Source organism: Terrapene carolina, unplaced genomic scaffold (genome assembly GCF_002925995.2).
Source record: "Terrapene carolina triunguis isolate 2854851 unplaced genomic scaffold, T_m_triunguis-2.0 Scaffold234, whole genome shotgun sequence".
Classification (NCBI taxonomy): Eukaryota; Metazoa; Chordata; order Testudines; family Emydidae; genus Terrapene; species Terrapene triunguis.
Window position 1 is genome coordinate 5950295 of NW_020664585.1, and position 23930 is coordinate 5974224.

A 23930-nucleotide genomic window follows, 5' to 3' on the forward strand; every position below is an offset into this window, starting at 1 on the left:
GTCCTGATCTTCCATCATTCAAGGCTAAAACCTCAGACCTACACCTGTACTGTAGCCCCTGTACACAGCGCCTACAAATTCACTTTACACAACTGCCCATTAGTTGACACAGTTGTGAATCACCATTTATTTAGGACAAAGCGAAGATATTTGTGTCCATAACGTGTGGCTTGCACAGATTTAAATACAAAATGGTCACCTCTAGGAAAAAGGGAGAATAAATGAACTTTGGGAGTAGAAACAGACGCTGACCTTAATCTGGAGTGAAGGTTGGAGACTAACAGTGGCCTAGAGTGAGTCTCTAATGATGCATATGTAAGTCACTGCTATCAGTCTTAAGATGTAATCTTAGTTGAAGCTAAACCTTTTAGTCCTGTCTCAAATATTTACAAGGAAAGGGAGTTCTTATCTTTGGGGTTTTGCTTTCCCTTCCCTTTGATCCAGATTTCCCTAATGTTCATAACAGGAGTCTGTTGTACAAATAAATGAAGCCAGGTCGCTCACATTTCCTGAATTGCTGGAAGGAACGAGTTTAGACAGGGTGGGGACAGATTCTGGCTTTATCAGGATTCCATAGCTTTCAGGTTGTGTTCAGGCCAGGTGGTTGCAGTCATCAGATGCGCACACATGCCCTGGGAGGAGGTGGAATCTATGCACAAAAGCCGTGTAGATGTTTCCATTCTCCTTTAGAGAGGCAAGAACTTGAAAATCAGGGCCATGAAGTATGCAGAACCGGCTCCAGTACTACTGCATGTAGCAGCAGGTATACAAAGCATAAGATGCCAGCTTTTTGATTACACTGCACTGTCACCCAACAGGAGACTCTAGCGGCTAGGAAGAATTTGGTGATGCAGTTCTTTGTAAAGAAAAGAGTGGTAAGATAATTCTTGCCTCAGCTATGGGGGAGGAATTATATGCAATGGCTTTAGTAAAGGAAAGACACTTGTATCCTGAAGGGAAATGGAATGTCCTTCTTCCAGAGGCATTTAAAGAGAAGTTAAAAGCTTTAAAGAACAAGTGAAACCCTGGTCAAGGCAGCACCCCAGCCTGTGGATCTAGACTGGATGGTCAGTGTTTTATCTTCCTGTTTTAGTGGGTTCCAAAAGAGTACTTGCTCTCCTCAGTTGTGCTTTATGCTAGGTTAGGTTAAGGCCAAGGCCCTAACAATGGAAAACCTGTGTTTAAAATGGAGGTACAAATTGTTACTCAACCACACATCCCCTTGAGTTCTGCTGAAGGACTAAATTCAAAGTAGAGATTTGAATGACCGGGACCTGGTCATTGGCGGCCGAGTGCCACTTCTCAGCAAGATGTTGGTGTTTGAAGTCCCTGTGGGGCTAATTTGAGAACTGTATTACGAAAAGCATGACTTGGAGGCAGAAGCAGAGTTTGAGAGGCTACATGGATATAAAACAAAAGACTTGAGCACAAACCACAGATGCTATTAACTTCCTACTGTCTTCTGTTTTACATCATAAAGCTAATCCTCCCTGCATTGTTTCCTAGGAATAATTTTATCAGTAAAGACACGCTCTGAACAACGGGTGTCGAAGCTGAAGCAAGCAAATCTGCAACTTACTACGAAAGTCGAACAACTGGAATACAGCTGCACAGAGAAGGTAAGAAGGGTCATAAAAATGTAAACAGCTGCATGAGCTGGACTACAGTCCTTTCCCAGCAACTAGCTATCTAGGAGACCAATGGCCAGCGTGATGCTCTGGGCTCTGTTTTGTCCCAGCAATATGATTTGGGATGTTGCACGTTGGCCATGAAATCTACCCAGCTCCTATGCAGTTGGTACGAGAGCACTTTGGGGTGTCCTATAAACAAAAGGGCCCATTCAAACAAGGGCCATGATATTTCCAATTCCCTCTACCACTTCTATTATGTAGGGTAAGCACATATTTGATTTAGCAATGCCTTGTTGAAGAGCTGTGCTGTTTCCCTGCAGGGATGGCTCCCTTTTCAGCAATGGGAGAAGAGCTCTCTGGTTATAGCTTGGAAAGTGTTTGAGGATGAGAGCTACATTAATAAGATTTTATTTCCAACAGGAGCAAGAAATCGAAAGGCTCAACAAGCTGTTACAACAGCATGGACTTGTCCACCAGCCCCAATAAAAGACTGGCTGCCTAGGGCGAGGGAAATCTGTCCCTGAGGAAGTTCCAGTGCAAAAAATGCTAGTTTAACCATTCCTTGTTGACCTCTAAGATACTTTATATACCTCCGTGCTCTCTTGTATAGTATGGTCTAGATGTAGTTTCTACTTTACTACCCCTGAGATTTAATCAAAAGAGTCTGGCTAAAAGTGTTGCAAAGCTCCTGTAGTGTACAGGTAGTCTTACAACAGATTATTGAAAAATTAAACACGCATTCTCCCTTAAACAATGTATTGCATAAATCTTTAATTGTAGAGCTGTACAGTGAATGCTGCAACAAATGTAATAAAGTCAGATATTTACAAAGCGGTGAATATTGGGGGTGCAACTTATTTCAAGGAGTTGCTGTTTTTTGCTGCATGTTCTTCATTTGCAATACCCGGTAGGAGCTTGCAGTTCAAGAAGACAACCAAGATAAGAGTGCAGTCTGAGGAAGGTCATTTAGTTTACAGCTCAGCATTATTCTGTCTCTAAACCACCTCTTGCTCTATTCCCATTTGTCTTTTGTCAGAGTAGCTTCCTCGCTAATCTTTGCTCTGGCCGTATTATCCTGTTGCTGGGTAGCACTTCCGGAGGTGCTGTTGTACTTAATTGTGCAATTAGTCGCAGCACGTGTAATTTTGAACAAGAGCAGAACCACGTCAGCTACATCCAGATAAGGTAGGTGTCCTCAGCAGCAGGCTTGAATACTCTGCAGTATATTATTTCTTCAGTTCTTGCTCTTCATTTTCATGTGGGCTGGGGAAAAAGGGAACTGCGTAACTGAAGCTCTTAAAATAAAACATTAAAGTAGTGGCGTGTGTAAAAGTTAGTGCGCTACTGAAGAGGATTATGCTCCAAAATAACCTATCATAACAGATCATTCCAGCTAGCAGGATTGTTCTTTAGACTCAATGCAAACTTGACTAAGGTGCTGGAAAAGGCCCACTCAGTGAGTGCACTCTTACTACATGTGCAGGCATCGTTTTGAAGTGTGGAAACTGATGGGTGGGATTTCAAGAGTACTTGGTGTTGGCAGAACTGCTCTCGTTGATTCCCATGCAAGCAGGTCAGCCAATAACGAGGACATTGGAAAATCCCCAGCCTGTCTGTTTAGCTTTTTTTAAAGATAGTTTAATTTCAGCCTTCAGAGTTACAATAAGCAGCATATTTCCTATCTTTAAAAGCAGGTGAAGCTGAGGGCTTTATTCATCTAATGCTTGGTGATTACTTAGTTTAAGAAGTAGAACTTGAATGGGATTTGGATGTATACTTACGTTAAACAAATGGAAAGAAAAAATCAAAGGGTAACTTGGCATCAATGGTTGGTTGAGCTTTATAGCCTGGCTCTGCCGGTGTAGAAACATCAATGAAAGTAACAGAACTTGCTATCTGAATAGTTCTTTCACTTCCAAAATTAGTCTGCAATAAAGATACAGAATAAGTGTTAGGCTCACTCTGTTTTTATACAGCTGACTTTTCATTAGGGATTAAATATTTAGCTGTCACTGCCACATGCATCCGACGAAGTGGGCATTCACCCCGAAAGCTTATGCTCCAATACATCTGTTAGTCTTAAAGGTGCCACAGGACTCTCCGTTGCTTTTTACTGGTAACATCGGTACTTTGACATCACGGAATTTCCTTTTTGAGACGTGTGTACAATTTCACTGGAAACTTGTTTGTAGCAAGGAGTCCACAGTTATGTTTGAGTTGCAATGAAAACTGATGGATACAATACATTCTAACAAAGTTTTATCTTGATCTCTTTCTGACAAACTAAGTGGTTGTCTACACTGCACTTTACAGCGCTGCAACTTTCTCACTCAGGGGTGTGAAACACCCCCTCTCCCCTCCTCCCCCCCCCGAGCACTGTAACGTGCCAGTATAGACAGTGCACCAGCACTGGGAGCTACGCCCCTCGTGGAGGTGGGTTTTTTTAGAGCTCTCTCCCAGCGCTGTGTCGCGACTACACAAGTCGCATTAAAGCGCTGCTGTGGCTTTACTGCGGCCAGTGAAGAAGTGCCCTAAGGGAAACAGAAGAGCAACAATGTTTATATAACAAGGCCTCTGTTATGTACAACTTATAGGTAATGTATAATAAACCACTATCTTTAGTGTTCTAAATAAAACACATTCTTCCACTCTTAAATCAAGCAAGTTTACCACAGACCTGGGCCAGTATGGTGGTAATGACCGTTGCTGAGACGTTCACAATTTTAGCTTGTGGGTTCACCAAAGATCCATATTTACTCCACTTCACTTCTATTTCAAATGATACTGGGATTTGGCATAGGCCCTGAAAACATTACAAATTAGCTTATATTGATTTTTGTTTCATTCATTTTATTAAACATGTACAATACCCAACAGCTCAATGTGGGAGTTTTGTAAATTACCAGAGTAACTCCATAGTTCCCCTCAATAGACAATGCTGCTAGCCATGTGCTGTGGTACATTATTCATGCAAGCATAAAAGCACTTGGGTCCTCACCTGATGATAATCACTGTAGCTTCATTGACTTTACTGTGGACTTCAGTGTCCATTTACAGCAGCTGAGGACTCAAGTGTGTGTGTTCTTAAAAGAAAAATTAATTATTTTCACCTGTTCTGAAGATTGGATGTGAGTGATTGGCACCCAATCCAATACATCTTGGGCCTGAGAATTTCCAAATGAAGCTACATATTCTGGAAAATTTTGTCCTTTCAGTACATTCAAGATGATATTGGCCAAGAGTTGACATTCTGTACTTGCTGTGATTCTTTCAGAAAAGAAAAGATCAATTTAAGTGAAATCTTGTGGGTTAGCATAGCAATGATTTCCCCTTGCTCATACAATGCTCAGTTCTTCTGACTAGAGCTGATATTCTATATACAACTATTCCAAGACAATTCCGTTAAATTACTTTTAAACTAAGTACTCACCCACCTACCTCCACTACTGGTACATTGTACAAAAATTCTAGCATCTGAACAGATATTCTAATCAGGTAAATGGAACTATTACTAGTGGGTTATAGCTTGAGAATAGATTGATAAATGCTCAATGGAAAGTTACCCTCTTACCTTAGTTTACAACCAGATATCATATTATAACCAAATAATACTGGGGTTCTGACTCCTTCTACAGCAAGACAGTCCTGGTTAGATGAGCTTTGCAAAATAGTAAGTTGACCGTATGTATTAGAACTCTGAATAATGCCAGATGTAATAGCAGAGAGTTAAGGCATAATATTAAATATTCAGACTGTGTTATGAAGTGGAATCCTTAGTAAAATCCTCAAAATGCAAGTGAAAATGCTACAATAATACTAGATACTCTGTAGATAGTTTAGAAACATTACTAGAATACATAATTAGAGCCTGATCCTATTTCCTTAGAAGTCAATGGCAAAGCTCCCACTGATTATAGTGGTACAGGATTGAGTCAGTAGATATTTCTGAAATATGGGCTAGTAGGAATGCATAACTTTGGGAAAAGAATGCTATAAACCATCCTTGACAAATAATCATGAAGATGTATCAACCCAGGCACAAAATCTACTTGCCCACCTTTTACCATGAAGATGGTCAATGCTTATATGTCATTCATTGAGCTAAAGTTCTTGCCCTAGGCAAGAAGCTTTTTCAAAGCTGCTATAAGCCACATTTAGATGTGAAAAGGATATCCAGGTGGTCTAAATCCTGCCCTCAGAGGCAATCCAATACCATAACCAGGATTTCCACTAAGAGGGACTGGCTTTGTGTTTAGCTGTAATACAAATTACACAACATTATTTATGTTTTACTTCAATATTTGGAAGCCAGAGACAGTTAATTCATTTAGGATAAGCGGTCTTGAATAGTTTGAAATATCAATCCATCCAAGACTTCTGCCTAGGACTACACAAGTGTTTACAAAATCAGAGCAACACTTTGCCTTAATTACACACAGGTGTACAGCCACCCGATGAGCCTTCAAAAGGAAAAGCACCAAAGCATTTGGAGGATGTGAACGCACGGCTCTGAAGTTCTGCCTTGCTCATCCATCCAGTATAAGCTGTGCTCTACTTTACTGGTAATTAGTTCTGATGGAAGTTAATAACAAACCTTATTAATCTTTCAGCAAATTCTCTATAATATCTTTAGACGTTACCTGAGTAAAAGTGATTTCAAAGCTTTGTTGTATTGGAAGCATTGTATTGTTAATTGTCCCCAGGACAAAAGAAATAGCTGCAGCCGTTATTTCTCCTGCATCGGTGTATGTAATAGAATAACTCACCTGAAAACAGAGTTTTCCATATTAATTAGAATAAGTAAAAAATGAGCTAAAAAACAGACTATAGAGGGAATCTTTCCACACTTCTCCCCTTCTTTAGGGATAAATGTCCTGGAAGATCACCACCACCACAATCTAGAAACATGCACCTTCTCAGTTGCAATACCCATGTAAAGTCACGTGGCTGTAGAACGGCAGGATTCGAATCACTAATCAGTACATGGCTGATCATTTTATAGTGGCCACATATTAGAAGTCAGACATACCTGCATATGGTTTTATAAAATGTTAATGGGTAGGGACTGATGGAGTCTGGGGGGAAAATAACCTCTATATTCTGGCTTTTCCCCTCATCAGGAAGGAACTTTGGGGAAAAGCGAATAAGTAGGCACTCTCTCTCTCTATCTCCATTCATCTACTGACTACAGAAGTGACACTGAAGGAAGTAGTTGTGGTCTAGCCTAGAGAAAAATGTGATACTTACAAAGATGCAAAGAGAGATCAGTATCCCTCTCAATAGATGTAGGAGATAAAGGACACAAATGTAACAAACCAATACATTAGTTATCAGTGTATAGGAATGATTTAATGCTTCCCAGTTTCCTCAAAACTGATTTCCTGACACCATCTCTCCTACTCACTGTCCTATACCAACCCTCAAGTTTAGTTATTTTCAAAAAATGTAAAGACATGAACTAACATGCATTGTACCAACCCAACCAGCAGTTTAATCTTATTTTGTGTATTCCTTCTTCCCCCAAGCATCCTGTCTCAGATTCATCTTAGATTCTAAGCTCCTGGAGACAGAGACTGTATCTTGTCTATGTAAACTGCCACACACGAATAGTAAATATTAAGTAGTATTAGATGGATTTGATCCCATGTCTCCATTTTGCATTAGTGTGCATTTCCAATCCAGTTGCAGGATACCATGCTGTATATTGTAAGGCTCTGTTCTCCCAAAGATGAAGTTTCTCTTCACCACATTTTAGCTGGAAGTGTCATGATTTCCAATAGTTTCAGAAGTAGGTGTGAAGCAGGAATGATCTAATACATACATGCCTTTAATTTAGTACAAAGAGGAAAAACAATTTGTGTACCTACCGCAAGAACTACATTTATGCACACTTGATCATCCAAATACATGGGGAGCAAAAGGACATCACTACTGTTAAGCAGACTACGTGTTCCACTCAGAGACTGGATAGTTATGCTCTGGACAGTAACATTAACCTGAAACATAAACAAGTGTCATTTCTTAATACTGGGTATAACTGAACAGTTAGGCACACGATCCTGCCTGGATGACTGATACTTTTTCTTGTTTAAAAGAAATCCAACTGTTATAATTCAGAAGTCTTAGAACAGTGGCTTCCTGGAAAGTAGTAGTTTGTTTCCTAGAGACAGCTACATTAGTCAGGAGCTACAAGCATTTGTCTGTACCCTAGAAGGGCATGCTCTAAAACCCTCAAGAGCTAGCCTGAGGTTTCTGTTCCAGAGGGACAGAACAATGGTCGTGTTACATGAATTGCTGAATACCAGTCAGATGTTCCATTTTTAATAGCAAATATGAGCTAACCTAGAGTCTAGAATTATATTTGGGTGGGGATTCAATCACCAGAATTAATAAATCCTCTCAGGGAGTAGCTCCAAGCTCTTGAGCACCTTTCACTGGTTAACTGTACCACTGCTGACAGAAGACATGCTAACTGGCTTCAAGAGTGAAATCCTGGCCCCGCTGAAGGCAATGACAAAACTCCCATTGACGTCAATGGAGCCAGGATTTCATCCTAAGTGTGTCGCAGCTAAGAAATAATGTTACTTACCATCTGACTTGACTTAGGTACCTAGGGGAGGGAACAAAAACAAGCTATTTCAAACAACAGCTAGATCATTAGCTAAAAATAGCAAATAAGTAAAAAGGTAAGTGGTTAAGACAATTGCTTTGTCTATTTCTTTCTTCTCTACCAACAATTATCTAATATTACAATGGCTTTCACATCAGGGAAGTAACTAGAAATACCATATATTATCCTCACTGCCAAAATTAGCAGCTACTCATGACTTCAGAGCAAAATCGTGTAGTCCTTATGGTCTGATCCAGTGCCCGTTGAAATCAGTGGAAAACTTCCTAGATTTCAATGGGTTTTGCAACAGGCCCCAACTTTGGCTAAACTCCCACAAATAATAATAATAATTAATAATAAATTCAGCAAGGAATAGGCGGCTTTACGATTTCCTTAAAAGGTTACCAAAACTTGGTGTCTGCTCTTACTATTTCCAGTCTTGCCTGCCTTTTTGCAACACAAACTCTGAAGATAAAGTGAGCAGGATATATTATGAAAGTTTAGTTGTATCAAAAACACAACTTCAGAAATGGCACCTCTACTTTACATAACAGTTGTTCGTATGTCATACTGCTTAGCTTATTGACAAGAGTTTATGCTGCAATAATTCTGTAGAGCTCCACAAGCTCCAAGATTGATTCTTGCATTCTGCATTAAATCACCAACTAAAACTTGTTTTTTGTTGGCAGAGGCGCACAAAGCAGAATCTGGAATGTTTAGGTCCTGGGTTCGTTTGCAATGCTGTCAAGACAATCAAGTTGGGCTTAGTAAATTGAGCAAAACTGATGGAGATTTCACTGACAGAATAATAATGAATGCCCATGTGTCATTTGTGAAACCGTGGCAAAGTCCAAGGCCCAATGCTTGACAAAATGTCTCCTTTTCCCTTTTTTGGAAAATAACTAAGAAGAGAAGAATAGGAAAAAGATTCATTCTTGAAAAAGTAAGTTTTAAACTAGAACAAGAGTGGGTTAGATGGCAGCAGGGCTCTGTCTTGCGCCAGTAAAAAGGGGAACTGAGGGACAGTTATGACCATCCTGCCTTTTATGGGAGCATGAGGAGGCAGAGGGCACAGGTATGGCCCCCGACACTGCTATTCAAAAACATCCTATCTGGGGCCACGAAGTGCATGCGTACCTACAGGGATCCACACACTCAAAGAAGAACATTAATCTCACTCTACCAAAACCCTGGCCACTGCCAGCTTAGGCACTCTAGCCCAGACCCCCAAAGGTATATAGGCTCCTAACTTCCATTGAAATCAAGTTAGGAGCCTAAATACTTCTGAAGATCTAGGCTCCTGGCAATAGGCTCTTTATGAAAGCCTAGGCATGCATATCGAAAGCGGAAACCCACGCCTCTACAATAAGTCCACTAGCTCAGCGACAGCAATCCTAGAATCATACACAAACTCTGATCTTCCAGGCCGTCTTTTGGTTATCTAAGCCCCCAACAAATAAGTGCTTCTCCTTTCTGAGCTTGAAAGGGGGATGGAGGGAACGGCTATTTCTACAAGGTATGATGGTTATGAAGATTTTTTCCAAATCCCATTTAAACTCCTATATAAAGTAAACAGTCATCATCCCACTTCCCTTAGGAAGTGGAAATTATGTAATTCTAAAGATGTGAAGAGGAGATAGGAAATAAATACCAACTGTCAGCCAGCAGCTGTGTTTCAAAATCCTACTTACTGCTAAAATGCTGGAGTTGGTGTAGAACAGCATACTAAGTGCTTGAATGGTGTTACAGTTTCCCACATTTATCATTCTACTGCATTTCACAGCCTGGTTTACTAGAAAACCTGTAAAAAAAGTATTACTGAGAGAACTAAAGAAAAGCCATTTATGAAAAGCAAAAGACATAAAAATTTCAAGTAAATGCAACACAGAAAGTGAATGTGAAGTAGTTCTTTAGATAGCTGTCAATTAAAAGATTGTCTATTAACACCTCCATACAAGCATATGACTATATCTTAGAATCAGTTCCTATTATGCAGCCTATGGTACAACTGTAGCTAAAAAGCTTTATCACTTCTGTAGTGAAAATCCTCACGTTTCAGGTTAAATTCAAAACTAAGAGTTTACCTTTTCATTAAAATTTTAACCGTCATGGAGGGCAAAACAAAAAAAAGGGAATTTATTTTCCATTTCTTTGACATTTTGACTTTTGTTTAGAGACAGAAAAGAGAGCCACACTTTTTCACATAGTTTAAAGAGGATTTTCATGATTTTATCATCAATCACTAATTATGTGCATGTATGCTCATTTAGGACATGATCGCATTCTTACTAAACAACATTTCCTACAAATAGAAATTTACAACAAAATCTACTATTAGACTTACGTTTGCATTTAGGGCTCTCAGAAGCTTATCTTTCTTCCTTTAACTAGGGATTTCACAGTTTCTCTTCCCCCATTATCTACCAGATGCCAATACTTTTATTTGTCATCTAGTATCTTCTGTAACATACACCGTCTTGTATTTATCTCTGAAGCATTTTCGGATATTGTTGGTATGAAAGATATAAATTCAGGGCCCAACCCTACAACTCTTACTCAGGCAAACAGAGCTTACTTGTGTGAGGAACTTCCTTGGCTTCAGTGGGGACTCCTTCCAAGAGTTGCAGGATTGGGCCTTGTTTCATGTAAACACCATCCCACCTTGCATTATCACCCTCACACTAATTCTATTGCATCCATAAGGCCAAAGGGGCTCAGTTTCAGAAACGGAAAAGCAACCCATTAATGGGACTCAGTGATTTATATATGTGACTCTGAATGGCTCTGTCTACATGGAACACAGTTTCCTGTCTATGACCAAAAGGAACTAAAATAGCTAAGTACCTTTTTTATAAATGAAACTTTACCCAGATTTGGACAGGTAAGTGTGCTAGTTCATTTGAATCATCTATAAATTGGAGTGGCAGGATAACAAAAACACACACTAAAGAGAGGATAAACAGGAATTAGAATGCATTCTCCAACCTGCAGGATTAGCATCAGAGCACTGAGAAGAGACAAGGGGAGCAGGCAATCTCAGAAATGCATCTGCGGTCTGTACAGGAACACCATACTGCCAAATAAAGGGGTAAACCCAAGCTTGTAGATTTTCAGTACACAGAAAGATGAATAAAATATACAACAAATTTAACCAGAACTATTAACATTTTGTTTGCTTCTACCATAGCTCCCAATATACCAAACTTCTCCACCCACCAATATCTCAAGCCAAGATCATGTTACCATTGTAAATTGACTGCTAAATTAAAGATTTGCTACAATCACTGGAAATTCTCCAGCTCATCTGCTGTTATAAAAATAAAACAAATCTTCTCAAAGACTACAAAGTCCATATTTTAAAAATTTGCACTGACAACTGGCTAGATAAACCCTACTTGCTATATTTTAATAGCATCTTGCCATTTTCTTTTTTTCTTGCCAACAATAGCAAAAGTAGCATAAGGAAGCTGCATGTTTCCCAGATGTTAAAAATTCACTTTGATTTTGGAGAAGACTAAAGCCAAATGCTGCACTTTAGTCTTTTGCTCTGAAATGTTTATATTTAATGAAGGACTATAATGAAGTCTGTATTTTTCAGAAAAGTAACTTTAAGTTGATGCAAACAACGTTTATTCAATTATATACGGAAAGATTAATTAGTGAGAAAGTGTTTTATGATCAAAGAAAGTACATTTAAAATATTGCAAATATAAAAAGAATCAGATTATTTTTACCTCATATCTAGCAGTTTCATTTGCATCAGAGGAATTCTGAGCATCTGATTCAGTATTCAAGAGAACATCAGATTCAGCACTGAAGGTAACACCTTCAAACTGTTTAAGCAAACTATCAAAATTTTGTGAAGTGGGCATTTCAGGAGGAATAAAGGACAGTGCTTGTTTATCTGTGAAAAAATATTTTATAAGTGAGAAAGTTTTAGAATAAAAGTTATAAAAACTGTGTTTAGTAGCATACATTTCCATTGTGGAGACAGGAACATCCCATTTTTAAATTCTAAGGGTAAGGAAAATACCAGAATAGAATGAATATTTCTCAAAGTTTTCTAGGAGGTATCAGCAGGTATCCATAATTTGGCCCTGATTCAAAAAAGCACTTAAGCATGTGCTTAAAATTAAGTACAGAATAAAATGCTTTCCTAAATTTGGGACCTTTTAGACCAAAGTCTCTGATTTGCTCATACATTCTGATACCAAGACATACCAATTAATGGATGGTGCTTAAATTACTATTTCACAGTCATGATGAGATGAAAAAATTACAGCATGAACTCTATTTCATTTATGTGAAAGCCCCCACAAAACTGGCACTGGAAGAGCTGGAAAAAATTTCACCAGTTGCACAGTCACAGCTGGAGCTAGTTAGTTCCCCCTGCAGAAAATATCGACTTTTCATCTAAAAATTTAAACAGTTTTAGTTTTCTGATGACAAATTTAAAATTTGAGAAAAGCAAACATTATCTGCAATAATCTTCATTTAGTCAAAAGCCCAATTTCCCACTGAAAAAAGTTTTGATGGAAATCTTCAACCAGCCCTAATTAGATCCCAATCCCATTCTCTCTATAGAGAGGCTCTGTATGAGGGCAAAACTCCTTTGATAAACCTGTTAGTGTTTTGTCAGGGCAAGGAGTATGGCACCAGACCTCTGAGCATACAGGATAACCAGTCTTCTTGCAAGTTTGGTTACTTGCAGTTTTAGTCTTTATTTTTGCCATCCAAAGAGTTTTGAAGATGACAACATTGCATTGCTCAGCATCAGTTACAGATCTACTTACAGTTTGTAGCGTGAATGCAGAAAATACTTGGATTGTTCTGATCAACTAACTTAAATATCCTTTCAGGTGGATGTGCTGCAACATCGATTGAATATATAGCTGCTTCCTGACTGCAAAGCTGGCTGTCACCTCTGCAAACACATATACAGATCCAACAAAGTCAATCTTGACAGTGTTATTTTAAAATCTTTATATGCATGTATTGTTGTAACAGAAGGAAGGCAACAGTGGGGATGGATAACTGCAGTAAAGATTTGAAGATCATTTATGCACCCTTACAACATTTTATACTGTTTATCCCAGGGACAAACAACAGCAATTAGCCATTCTCCAATATCTTTCCTTCATGGATTTCAAAACAGAGGGATGTGATAATAGCCACAGTTCAAAGTATGACAGCATTTGATGACAATGATATAAAAGATGACAACTCAGATGGGATCCAATTGGCTTCAGACACCACAATGGCAGATGTGTTAAAGACTGGACATTCAGAAAGTGCTTTTATTCATACCAGAGAGAAGGTAGGGGATGGGTCGGAACGAGGTTGAACGTAGAGAAAGCTGCAAGAGGATCAGGAGAAAATGAGGTGCATGGACTTGAGATAGCAGCAGAATCATATCACTCATCTTCATGAAAAGAATATAATGAACTGCTCACAACACATAGCAGACAAGGGATGGAATGAGAAACATCAAAGAGGGGAAATATTGAGTTAGTTTAGGATAGGTACAATGTGTTACCAGGATCCTCAATGAAGATCAACAAGAGAATTTGGTTTTGCAGCGGTATGGTCAATAGTGAGTGGTGTTTTCCATGCACCTCAGTGGATGGTAGATGTCACACTCTGAAGAGTACTAATCCCCCCTACATTGGCTGGTGGACTTGGATATGAGACGGTGATTCCTCGTGTGCTAGAGTGTGTGGATACTGCAGAGTGGTCAAAAGCAGTGAAAGGACATTATCCAAATTAAAAGAAATTGCATATATAGAACTTATATAATCTTGACCCCTACATTGCTCTTTTATTAAGTGATGCTAGTTAGACATGACCCATTAGGTAGACAGTTGTAAACTATTTCATAAGGTGAACCACATCATGGACTGTATTCCTGCTCCCTCAGGATCCCACAAAGTACCTCCCGGCCCATTCATAATTATAACACACCTGTAGCAACTACAGCAATTGCTTATATGAAAGTTACCATCTTTAAAATGAGAAGTAAAACTTGTGGTCATTGACAATCCCTTGACATGTCACAAAAGACAGCTTGAGAAAAAAAAAGTACAGCTTGATTTTATGCATTTCTAGTTGACAAGAATAAAATATTCATAGCAGAGGATTCAACTGTCATTCAAAAAGGCTTTGATTACACCTTTCGGATAGATATATAAAATACCTATACATGGGTGGCAATATGCATTGTGGCAAGAACAAAGAAATAGCAGTCCCAGGTGGCTGAATGATTCAAATTTCAAAGCACTGAGAATAAACTCCACGATTCAGATTGGGCTAATTTATGCAGGCAGTGGGTTGAAGAGCTATGCTTATTGTTCTGAGAGGTCACATGGAGCTATTTTAAATTAAGACTCTAAAATGAGCTTTCTTAACTCCTGTTTGAGAGGCTGAAGCCAGTGCAAAGCTACATACTAAGACAGGTTGTAAACAGCAACAAAAAAGAAACAATAATCCAGCATTATATTACTATCATGTTATATTTTAATATTTTACTATGTTACTTTAGAAAGGCATAAGTTGCCAATGAGATGAAGAGATTCTATGCTTGCTCCTAAAAGAGAGATCAGAGGAAAGCTCACATTATCGAACGATGGCCATGATGCTCTCACGTTCCTAGTTAACATGACTAGGACTCCTTACAGCAAAGGGTTCCCAAACTAACACTGATGGACTACTGGTGGTCCATGGAAAGAGCCACCTGCTCACCTGGTGCTAACACTCCTAATTTCCAGCTTCTAAATTGTATTGATAGGAAGCTGCAAATATTTTACTCTTTCTCTTAAAAACAATGCCCTTAATGTCACGATAAGGCATTGAGTCAGTATTGACACAGAGGGAAAGGTGTAACCTTCATCACTCCCTGCAAAACCTGCATTTTCCTTCAAGATCTCCTATCCGAGCAACAGACAGACATGGCCTTGCTTAGTTTGACAGGTATGATGAGATTACAATCCAAGGCACAGCACAGTGAAATTAATGTAGAAGTTCAAACATCTGTTCCAAATAGCCACCCAGTGCTATAATGGATACTAAATTACCTTTGCATCTCCATGTCAAGATGTAGGCTGAAGTCATTCCTGAAGTATTAAATTCTTATTAAGTGCTGGCACTATTCTTGATGTCAGAACAATTAGAGGTTCAGCTCCATAGCCTTAAATATTCACATCCCACTCAAAAGTGATCTTTTACAAACGTACAGCTCCCTTTTTTACTCCAGAAACAGTTCAGTGCAAACAGACACATGTCCCAACATGAGACCATTATCAACCTCCCTTGGGACTTCTCTTCAGCTGTAAAGAGATCTCACTAAAACTAACTCCAGGCTGTGATGGGGATATACAAACCCCACATTGGACAGGAAGGGGTTAAAAAGCAGGCATAAACTGAAGCCTCCCTGCCCCACCACATCTGTGAGGCATTTCAGGCCTGGATGAAGAGCCTTAGAAAGAGGGAAGCCCAGCCCAGTTTGGGGAGAAGTGTACTCCTCCATGACCACAGCCAGTCTGAGCAGAACTGGGCATACCCTGAATGTCTATTTCAGAGCTCCTATCAGTGATTTACCTGTGGGCTTTGAAGCCTTATTCAGACGGCTGGAGGTCCCTTGTTTGAAGGCAGGCCTGCTGCTGTCTTTCATTAGTTTCTTTATGATAGTCCCAGAGCTAAGATCAAGTGTAGTACCAGAAAGGGAAGATTCCCATGGGACTCAGGTGAAGGCCTGAATCTCCCAGGCCCAGTAGACCTGTGCTGATGATTGCCTAGGTGCTGAGGACTGGATGGCGGGTGAATGCAGTGCCCTGTCACAGGCAAGGGGGTTCTGTGGGAAAACATGCCCACGACGCAGACCCTAGCCTGAATTCATTGAATTTAATGGGTATTTTGTTACTGAATTCAATGAGAATATGATGGGACTCTGCAACTTCAAGCTGGAAAAAAAAGTTATTTCTGAACTTACGTGACAATGTGAACTGAACATGTAGTAAAGAGACTGAAATCTGCGGCACTGCAGTCTGGGTCACAGCAGCAATTTACATCACACTGTGCCACTGAGAGGTCACAAACACACAACATAGCAACTGGAAAGAAGAAGATTTAAAATAAAATTAGGAATGAATTTTAATGCATAACAAAACATTCTTTATATTTTGTTTTCACAGTGTCCTTCTTTAACTGCAGTTAAATGTTTGTATCTAAATTCTAAGGTATTGTTGTTTTTAAAACCATGAATTTTTATTTAAGATACACATTTTCTCAAGCAGTGACCATATGATGAGCAATTAACAAAATCAAGGGCATACTAGAGACCTGATTCTGCATTCCTTAGGAACCCAAAACTCCTAGTGAAATCAACAGGAATTTTGAAGATGTCAAAAAAATATGATTTCTATATATTGATATAGAAAAAGTCATATTAATAAATGTTGATCTACTTGTTTAGATTCTAACATAAATATAAAACATTTTGTTATAACTCCCACACAATTCCAAGGACAAGACATGCTCCAGGTATAGTAATATATTTTCCTGATGTCTCAATATGAGTTGATTTTTTTCCAGATGTGCACTTTCTTTCTTTCCTCCTGTTTCCATATAATCTTTGCAGCTTTATCTTAAAAATTCTTCTAGTTCCAATTAACCCCCTATAGGCTGCACCTGGAGGAAAGCCAGAGCATGCTAAAGCCTCATTTGCTGATGAAGTCCAGCTTGGAGAGGAGCTGGGCTGGGCTTATAAAGCCAGGATGCTGGCAACAGAGAGTTTGGCTATAGCACTCCCTGACAGAAGAGAGGTGAGTTTGAGGCTATAGGGCAGGGGTTCTCAAACTGGGGGTTGGGGGCCCTCAGGGGGTCATGAGCTGTCAGCCTCCACCCCAAGTCCTACTTTGCCTCCAGCATTTATAATAGTGTTAAATATATAAAAAATGTTTTTAGTTTATTGAGGAGGGGGGTTGCACTCAGAGGCTTGCTATGTGAAAGGGGTCACCAGTACAAAAGTTTGAGAACCACTGCTACAGGGCTCTGCAGTTACTCCCTGTGAGGGAGGAGTTTGAGCTGGTACACAGTGGGGGAGGACCAGATGATATAGGAAGAAGCAACAGCGTCTGAGTCAAAGAGACCTACAGTTTGCAGGTACAGGGTCTCTGGACTGGAACCTGGACCAGTGGGCAGGTCTAGGTTCCCCTACTGGCCACAAGGGAAATGGCACAATCAGGGCAGTGCTGGATAAGACTGCCTGAGACCAGTTGTGCAGAAGGACTCTGGCATGTGGCTGGAAGGCTGCATCACGAAGAGGAGGCAGCAGCTCCTGAAGCAAGAGAGGAGCCACAGCTGGCAAAAGAGTGTGGTGGAGACAGTGCAACCACAGGAAGGGGTGTTAGCTGTACAGAGGCAATCCTCAGAATGGCCAGGAGGGGGTGCCATCTGTGGTGAGTAGTGCACCCTGTCACTTATCAATAAGATTAGTTGCTTTTTCTTTTAATTCCCATAATTTAGTGTTTCAATTAGGACAAAACCAAAACATTCTTTGGACTATCACTTTTGGAAGTGAGGGATTTTGACTGACAATATGAAACTGTCAAGTCCAGTTAATAGTAAAATGGTCATTCTTTGCACATCCATAGTAGCTTTAACAGGCTTTCAAGGTGTCTAATCGTTTAAGCTTTAGAAGTAAGCAAGCATTGCGATTCTGATTTTAAAGGCAGAGAAAGCCAAGGCTTGAACAAGTCTCCAGAGAGTCAGTTGCAAAGCAAGGACTACAACTCAGTAGCGGTAGCACCCAGGCCACTGCTCACCATTATTTTATTTTTATTTTTTTTGCCATTTGCTGTTGAGAGTAAATATAGACTGGAGGGAGGCACTAGAGATTGAGTCTGAAACCTCTGGAATTTGGATCAGTGATGTATTTACCCCTGGACTGGAAGGGCCAAAGCCTAGAACAACAGTAAGTGAGGGATAACAGCTGGCAGTCAGAAGACAGATGACTTTTTCATATCTTTCTATTTTTTAATTTCAATTTGTAAATTTTAAATGTCACTATGGCCCACTGGATGCTCTCTGATCACCTAGACAGTGTCCAACATGCTCTCATTAATGCCTGAAGAGCTCTGTGTATGCTTGAAAGTCTGTCTCCCCCTCATCAACAGAAGTTGTCCAATAAGATATTACCTCCCCCACTGTCTCTCTCAAGTTCTAACAGCTGAATTTGGCACCAGACTTCTGAATGGGCTATGTAAAACAGGGATCAATTTTGAGGGACTTTTTTAAAGTCCTCTGACCTTCGGAAAGGAGTGCACTGGGGCAAACGTCTTAATCCCTCAAGTGATGCGGGGTGAGGATGGGACAGTAGCAGCTGTCAAGAGAGACAAATCAGGAGTGAAATGCAAAACACAGCGACCAGTTGAAAGACATTGTCAGGAGGAGCCACTCTCAGCATAAAATTATTTGTATTGTAGTAGTGTCTAGGAGCCCTAGTCATGGTCCTCAACCCCATCACAGCTAAGTGCTGTACAAACACAAAACCAAACACAGCCACTTCTTCAAAGAGCTTTCAGTCTAAGGAAATCCTGAACCCCACCAAAACAACCCTTAGCCTTTAGGTGTATCGGGGGAAAAGCAAACCCTAAAATACATGTTTCCAGTTCCTCATAGGAAAGATTTTTTTTTTCCCTCTGTATGCAGCACCATAAATGTAAACAGGGCTTTACAGAACATGTAAAAATGGCAGGGTCCTTGACCTGGAGAATTTATAATAGGAGTACTTGTGGCACCTTAGACTAACAAATTTATTAGAGCATAAGCTTTCGTGGGCTTATCCGAAGAAGTGGGCTGTAGCCCATGAAAGCTTATGCTCTAATAAATTTGTTAGTCTCTAAGGTGCCACAAGTACCCCTGTTCTTTTTGCGGATACAGACTAACACGGCTGCTACTCTGAAACCTGTCAGAATTTATAATATAACCCTGAAAAAGATGCAAGGCACAAAAGTGAAGGCAAAGGTGGTATGGGGGCCATTGCTAGCAAGAAGCCCTGGGGTGAAGCCTTCCCCACAGAAGTGGGGCTTCACAGGAAGGATTTCCAAGATGAATAGGGGGGCAACTGGCCAGCAAGCGATTGTTCCAAGTCCTAGACAAGCATGGAAGAAGGCATGAAGCCAGAGGGGGAGAAGGAACTGAAGGGAGTAGTTAAGAGGCAAAAACCATTTAAAATTGATCTTTTAAATACACTCAGCAGCCCAGTGCTTTAATTGAGGAAGTGCCACCTGGGACTTCAGAGAATTATAGAGATAGAAGCTACAGGTGCTGGGCAACTAGTGCTGGAAGCAGGGAGGATTCCTCCCTCCCCCCCGCGGGATTCCCATCCCTGAATCAGTCTCAATAGGTTCTTTCTGTGCCCCCCCTCCGATTTTTCCCATCACACCCCTCCCCTCTGCCCCATCGTTAGCCAGATCTCTCTTCTCCCCCCATCCCCATCCCTAGCCAGAGCCTCCAGCCCCTGCCCCATCCCTAGCCAAAGCCTCCAGCCCTATCGCTAGCCAGACCCCACCCTTCCCCTCCAGCCCTAGCCTGACCCAGCTCCCATCGTCCGATCCTCAGCCGGTTGCCGGCTCCCCCAGCCGCTCGCCGGGCGGTACCCACCGTCTGTGACTGGGGCAGGCCCGGGCCCAGCCCGAGCCTCCGGAGCCGCTGCCGCGGGGGGGGAGGCGGCGGGCGGAGCGGGGGTCTCTGGTGGCGGCGGCGGCGACTCCGGGGCTGGGGAGGAGCCCAGGCCGAGCCCGGGAGCGGCGGGGCGCACGGGAGTCTCTCGAACAGAGGGGGCGGTCGGGCCCGAGGGCTGCGGGGTGGTACTGGCGGAGCGGCTCTGCCCCGAGACCCCCTTAACGGCCGGGAGCGGCGGCAGCAGCAGGAGGATCCCGAGCCTCAGCGTCACTGCCGCCATCCGAGCCCAGCTCGCTCGCGCCAGCGCCTCGGTAACCAAGGAGACGCCGCGGGGCATCATGGGAGAGGCCAAGCTACCGCCCCGGGGCATCACGGGAAAAAGGCCAAGCCCCAGTCCCGGGGCATTATGGGATGGGTTCGGTCCCTGTCATGGCGGAGGTCGCGGGGAGCAGGGCCCCCAGTGTCAGACCAGTGTTTGTCTCCGGACTGGAAGAAGGGAGGGTGAGATGGGGTCAGGCTGTCCATATCTTATCATTTATTATTTGTGTTGCTGTAGGAGCTAGAAGCCCTTGCCCTGGACCAGGACCCCATTGTGCTAGGTGCTGTACACCTCCGAGCAGCAACATGCTCCTGGCCCCACCTAGGTGCACAGGCCCAGAAATTCTGTAGTCTCTGTTGAGTCCTGCAGTTCACACCCAGGCTAAATTCCCACTGACTTCAGCGTGGATGGGTAGATTTGGGCATATTGTACTCTGAGGTTTTGTTTACCAGCGATATTAGCATTTCTCACCATTGCAGCTCCAACGATGGTAATAGCTGTAATGGGCTCTCCAGTGTAGACTAGCCACTGGTATTTTAATCACCTTATCATGTATTCTACTTAGAGCGGGTCTACAGGACACATTAGTTAAAAAGGTGGTGACCCATTGACACTAGCACTCCCATCACTGCTACCACCAACAGGCCTATATCAGTGGTAGGGCAACTAGGGAAGGTCTTAGAACATAAGAACAACCAGACTGGGTCAGACCAAAGGTCCATCTAGCCCAGTATCCTGTTTTCTGACAGCGGCCAATGCCAGGTGCCCCAGAGGGAATGAACAGAAGAGGTAATCATCAAGTGATCCATCCCCTGTCGCCTGTTCCCAGCTTCTGGCAAACAGAGACTAGGGCCACCTGCCAATCCTGGCTAATAGCCATTGATGAACCTATCCTCCATGAATTTATCTAGTTCTTTTTTGAACTCTGTTATAGTCTTGGCCTTCACAACATCCTCTGGCAAAGAATTCCACAGACTGTGCATTGTGTGAAAAAATACTTCCTTTTGTTTGTTTTAAACCTGCTGCCTATTAATTTCATTTGGTGACCCCTAGTTCTTGTGTTATGAGAAGGAGTAAATAACACTTCCTTATTTACTTTCTTCACACCAGTCATGATTTTATAGACCTCAATCATATCCCCCCTTATTCGTCGCTTTTCCAAGCTGAAAAGTCCCAGTCTTATTAATCTCTCCTCATACGGAAGCCATTCCATACCCCTAATCATTTTTGTTGCCCTTTTCTGGACCTTTTCCAAGTCCAATATATCTTTTTTGAGATGGGGGTGATCACATCTGCACACAGTATTCAAGATGTGGGCTTACCATGAATTAATATAGAGGCAATCTAACATTTTCTGTCTTACTATCTATCCCTTTCTTAATGATTCCCAATAAGAAAATTGCTAGGGTAAACATAACTTCAGTATTTATGCAAAACTCCAGTGACTTCAATGGAGAACAACATACAAAATGAGGGTACAATTTGGCCCTAAATTTGATCAAATCTCTTGATTCATAAATTGATGCAACTATTTGATGCTATCTTGAACTAAGTAATACTGAATAACTACTAAATAAACACTTAATGCATTATTGCAATTGTATTTTTAAAACTATAATTAAATATCCCCTTTTTCTTAGGAAGAACTCTAGGGCTTTTGGGACACTTTAATTGAATGTTTGTAATTAATTTTAACTTCACCACATCTCTGAGATATACAAGCATTATACCCATTTTATAGCTGGGGAAACTGAGGCAAACTGGTTAATGGCTTACTCAAGCCACAAAGTTAGTTGCATAGGTCAGGAATTGTTCCAGACCTGTGTCCTGACCTATAGAAAACATTACTTTCCGAATTAAAGGGCCATTAGTGACTATAGGCACATGATCAGTGCACATCAGCCACTCTCAAGTTTATTGGGGTAGCTATACAACAAAGCTCCTGCAAAAAGGTTCTCACTCCTGTGCATGAGTCATTAGTGGCCACTGTTCCTAATCCCCTATGGTGTGCTGCATAACTGAGGTTAGGCTGCAGGATATTTTGAAAGGTCTGAAGCTTCCTCTTACTCTGTTTTGTCATAATCTGAAGATGAATGTTTTCGCAACAATTATTTTCTGCTTGTGACTTGACCCTGCATCATTATACAGGGATTTCTTCTTTTTCTGATCAAGTTCATTCCTGTTACAGTAGAACTTAGAGAAACAAACACCAGAGTTACGAACTGACCAGTCAACCACACACCTCATTTTGAACTGGAAGTATGCAATCGGGCAGCAGAGACAAAACAAAAAACAAAAAAAATACTGTACAGCACAGTACTTTGTTGAATGTAAACTACTAAAAACAGGGAAAGGTCAAAAAAATTTTTTTAAAAAGGTAAGGAAACTTTCTGTGCTTGTTTCATTTAAATAAAGATGGTTAAAAGCAGCATTTTTTTCCTGCATAGTAAAGTTTTAAAGCTGTATTAAGTCAATACTCAATTGTAAACTTTTGAAAGAACAACCATAATGCTTTGTTCGGGGTTATGAACATTTCACAGTTACAAACATTCCCGAGGTGTTTCGCAGTGTTTCTCGAATGTGGCCACCAGGGGCTTTTCTTGTGGTCACAGCCTCCTGGTGGCCACATTCGAAACCCCTCCTGTTTCTCCTGGGTGCACTGCACTGGTATTTGGTTGCTGGGGCCACCAACAAGGGTTGGGCCCTGCCCCCATCTGGAGTCAGCTGGGGATAGGGTGACCAGACAGCAAACGTGAAAAATCGGGACGGGGGTGGGGGGTAATAGGAGTCTATATAAGAAAAAGACCCAAAAATCGGGACTGTCCCTATAAAATTGGGACATCTGGTCACCCTAGCTGGGGAACAATGCAGTAGGTGCAGGGAGCTGGTGAGTTCCCTGCTTTCCCAGGGGTGGTGGGGCTCAGGCTTTGGGCTTCACTGCTGGGGTGGTGGGGCAGCAAACTCTGGTTCCAGGGCTTTGGGCTCCAGCTCTGGGCTCTGGCTGCACGACTGCAGACCCCACGCTCCAGCCACTCAGCTTCGGGCTCTGTCCCTGGGCACTGTCCTCTGGCCATGGGGCTTCAGACTCTGGTCGCAGGGCTTCAGGCTCCAGTCCCCTGCTGCTTCCCCCAGCCAACCACCCCCATCTCCCCTGGCCCCCACTGCCTCCCCTGACCCTCCATCCAGCTTAATTTGTCCCCAGGTTTGCCAGGGCAGAGTAAGTCTGCTATGAAAAGTGACACTTGTATGTTTGTTAATATCACTTTTCACAACAGATTTACTAGCTAGCAATGAATAAATTATAATGATTTGGACGTGTTTGTGTGTGTATTTATTTAGTTTTCCTAAAACTAATTCAACATTTTAGGAGAAAGTACAAGAGCAGCCACCAGCAAGAGTTGGTGGCCCCACACTGAGGCCACCAAAAAAAATTGTTCTGTGAACCCCTTGCTATCTTTACGACCACCAGAGGGCACACTGAATTTTGTAAATAGCACATCAGAATCCTTACAGTGCCATTAACAATATCTGAATAACATAACTTCCAGTTGTAACTTTTGTGTGCAAATTCTTAAATTTTGGAGAGGTTTCAGCTGTCATACTGGAGACTGAAATATTTCCATAGACTAGGTACAGCATGGGCGGCGGCAGTGCCAACTTCTTCACGTTGTCCTTAGTCGACATGCTTCAC

At 41.6% G+C, this 23930-nt stretch overlaps 2 protein-coding genes across 3 annotated transcripts in view; one reads left to right on the forward strand and one right to left on the reverse strand.

Moving 5' to 3' along the window:
- Positions 1 to 2463, forward strand: part of HVCN1 (hydrogen voltage gated channel 1) — a 14635-nt gene extending 12172 nt beyond the window's left edge. The window contains exons 5-6 of the mRNA XM_026656906.2: positions 1507 to 1619; positions 2052 to 2463. Of these exons, the coding sequence (XP_026512691.1) occupies positions 1507 to 1619; positions 2052 to 2117 (179 nt within the window). The 3' untranslated portion in view covers positions 2118 to 2463. The remainder of the gene's footprint in view (positions 1 to 1506; positions 1620 to 2051) is intronic.
- TCTN1 (tectonic family member 1) lies at positions 2383 to 19977 on the reverse strand. 2 transcript variants are annotated; one of them, XM_029912630.1, is made up of 15 exons: positions 18543 to 18606; positions 16226 to 16346; positions 13035 to 13165; positions 11976 to 12145; positions 11227 to 11314; positions 9933 to 10042; positions 8221 to 8241; positions 7499 to 7627; positions 6272 to 6397; positions 5805 to 5887; positions 5203 to 5343; positions 4742 to 4898; positions 4309 to 4434; positions 3413 to 3557; positions 2383 to 2894 (listed from the first exon to the last, which is right to left on the reverse strand). In XM_029912630.1, the coding sequence occupies exons 2-14, from the start codon at positions 16339 to 16341 to the stop codon at positions 3414 to 3416; spliced, it is 1542 nt and encodes a 513-aa protein (XP_029768490.1). In that variant the 5' UTR covers positions 16342 to 16346; positions 18543 to 18606; the 3' UTR covers positions 2383 to 2894; position 3413. The 2 variants fall into 2 exon arrangements, with proteins under 2 accessions (XP_029768490.1, XP_029768491.1); XM_029912631.1 differs by lacking the exons at positions 2383 to 2894; positions 18543 to 18606 and adding an exon at positions 19900 to 19977 and having other exon boundaries at positions 2901 to 3557.
- Between the last annotated feature and the right edge of the window lie 3953 nt (positions 19978 to 23930).

Excerpts from the sequence above, each read along its gene's own strand:
- TCTN1 (XM_029912630.1), bottom strand. The coding sequence starts at position 16,341 with ATGTTGTGTGTTTGTGACCTCTCAGTGGCACAGTGTGATGTAAATTGC. Across the intron at positions 7,628-8,220 it reads TACCTAAGTCAAGTCAGATG|GTTAATGTTACTGTCCAGAG; the intron begins GTAAGTAACATT and ends TTTATGTTTCAG. Across the intron at positions 5,888-6,271 it reads TTGAAATCACTTTTACTCAG|CTAAACACAAAGCCAGTCCC; the intron begins GTAACGTCTAAA and ends TTTGTATTACAG.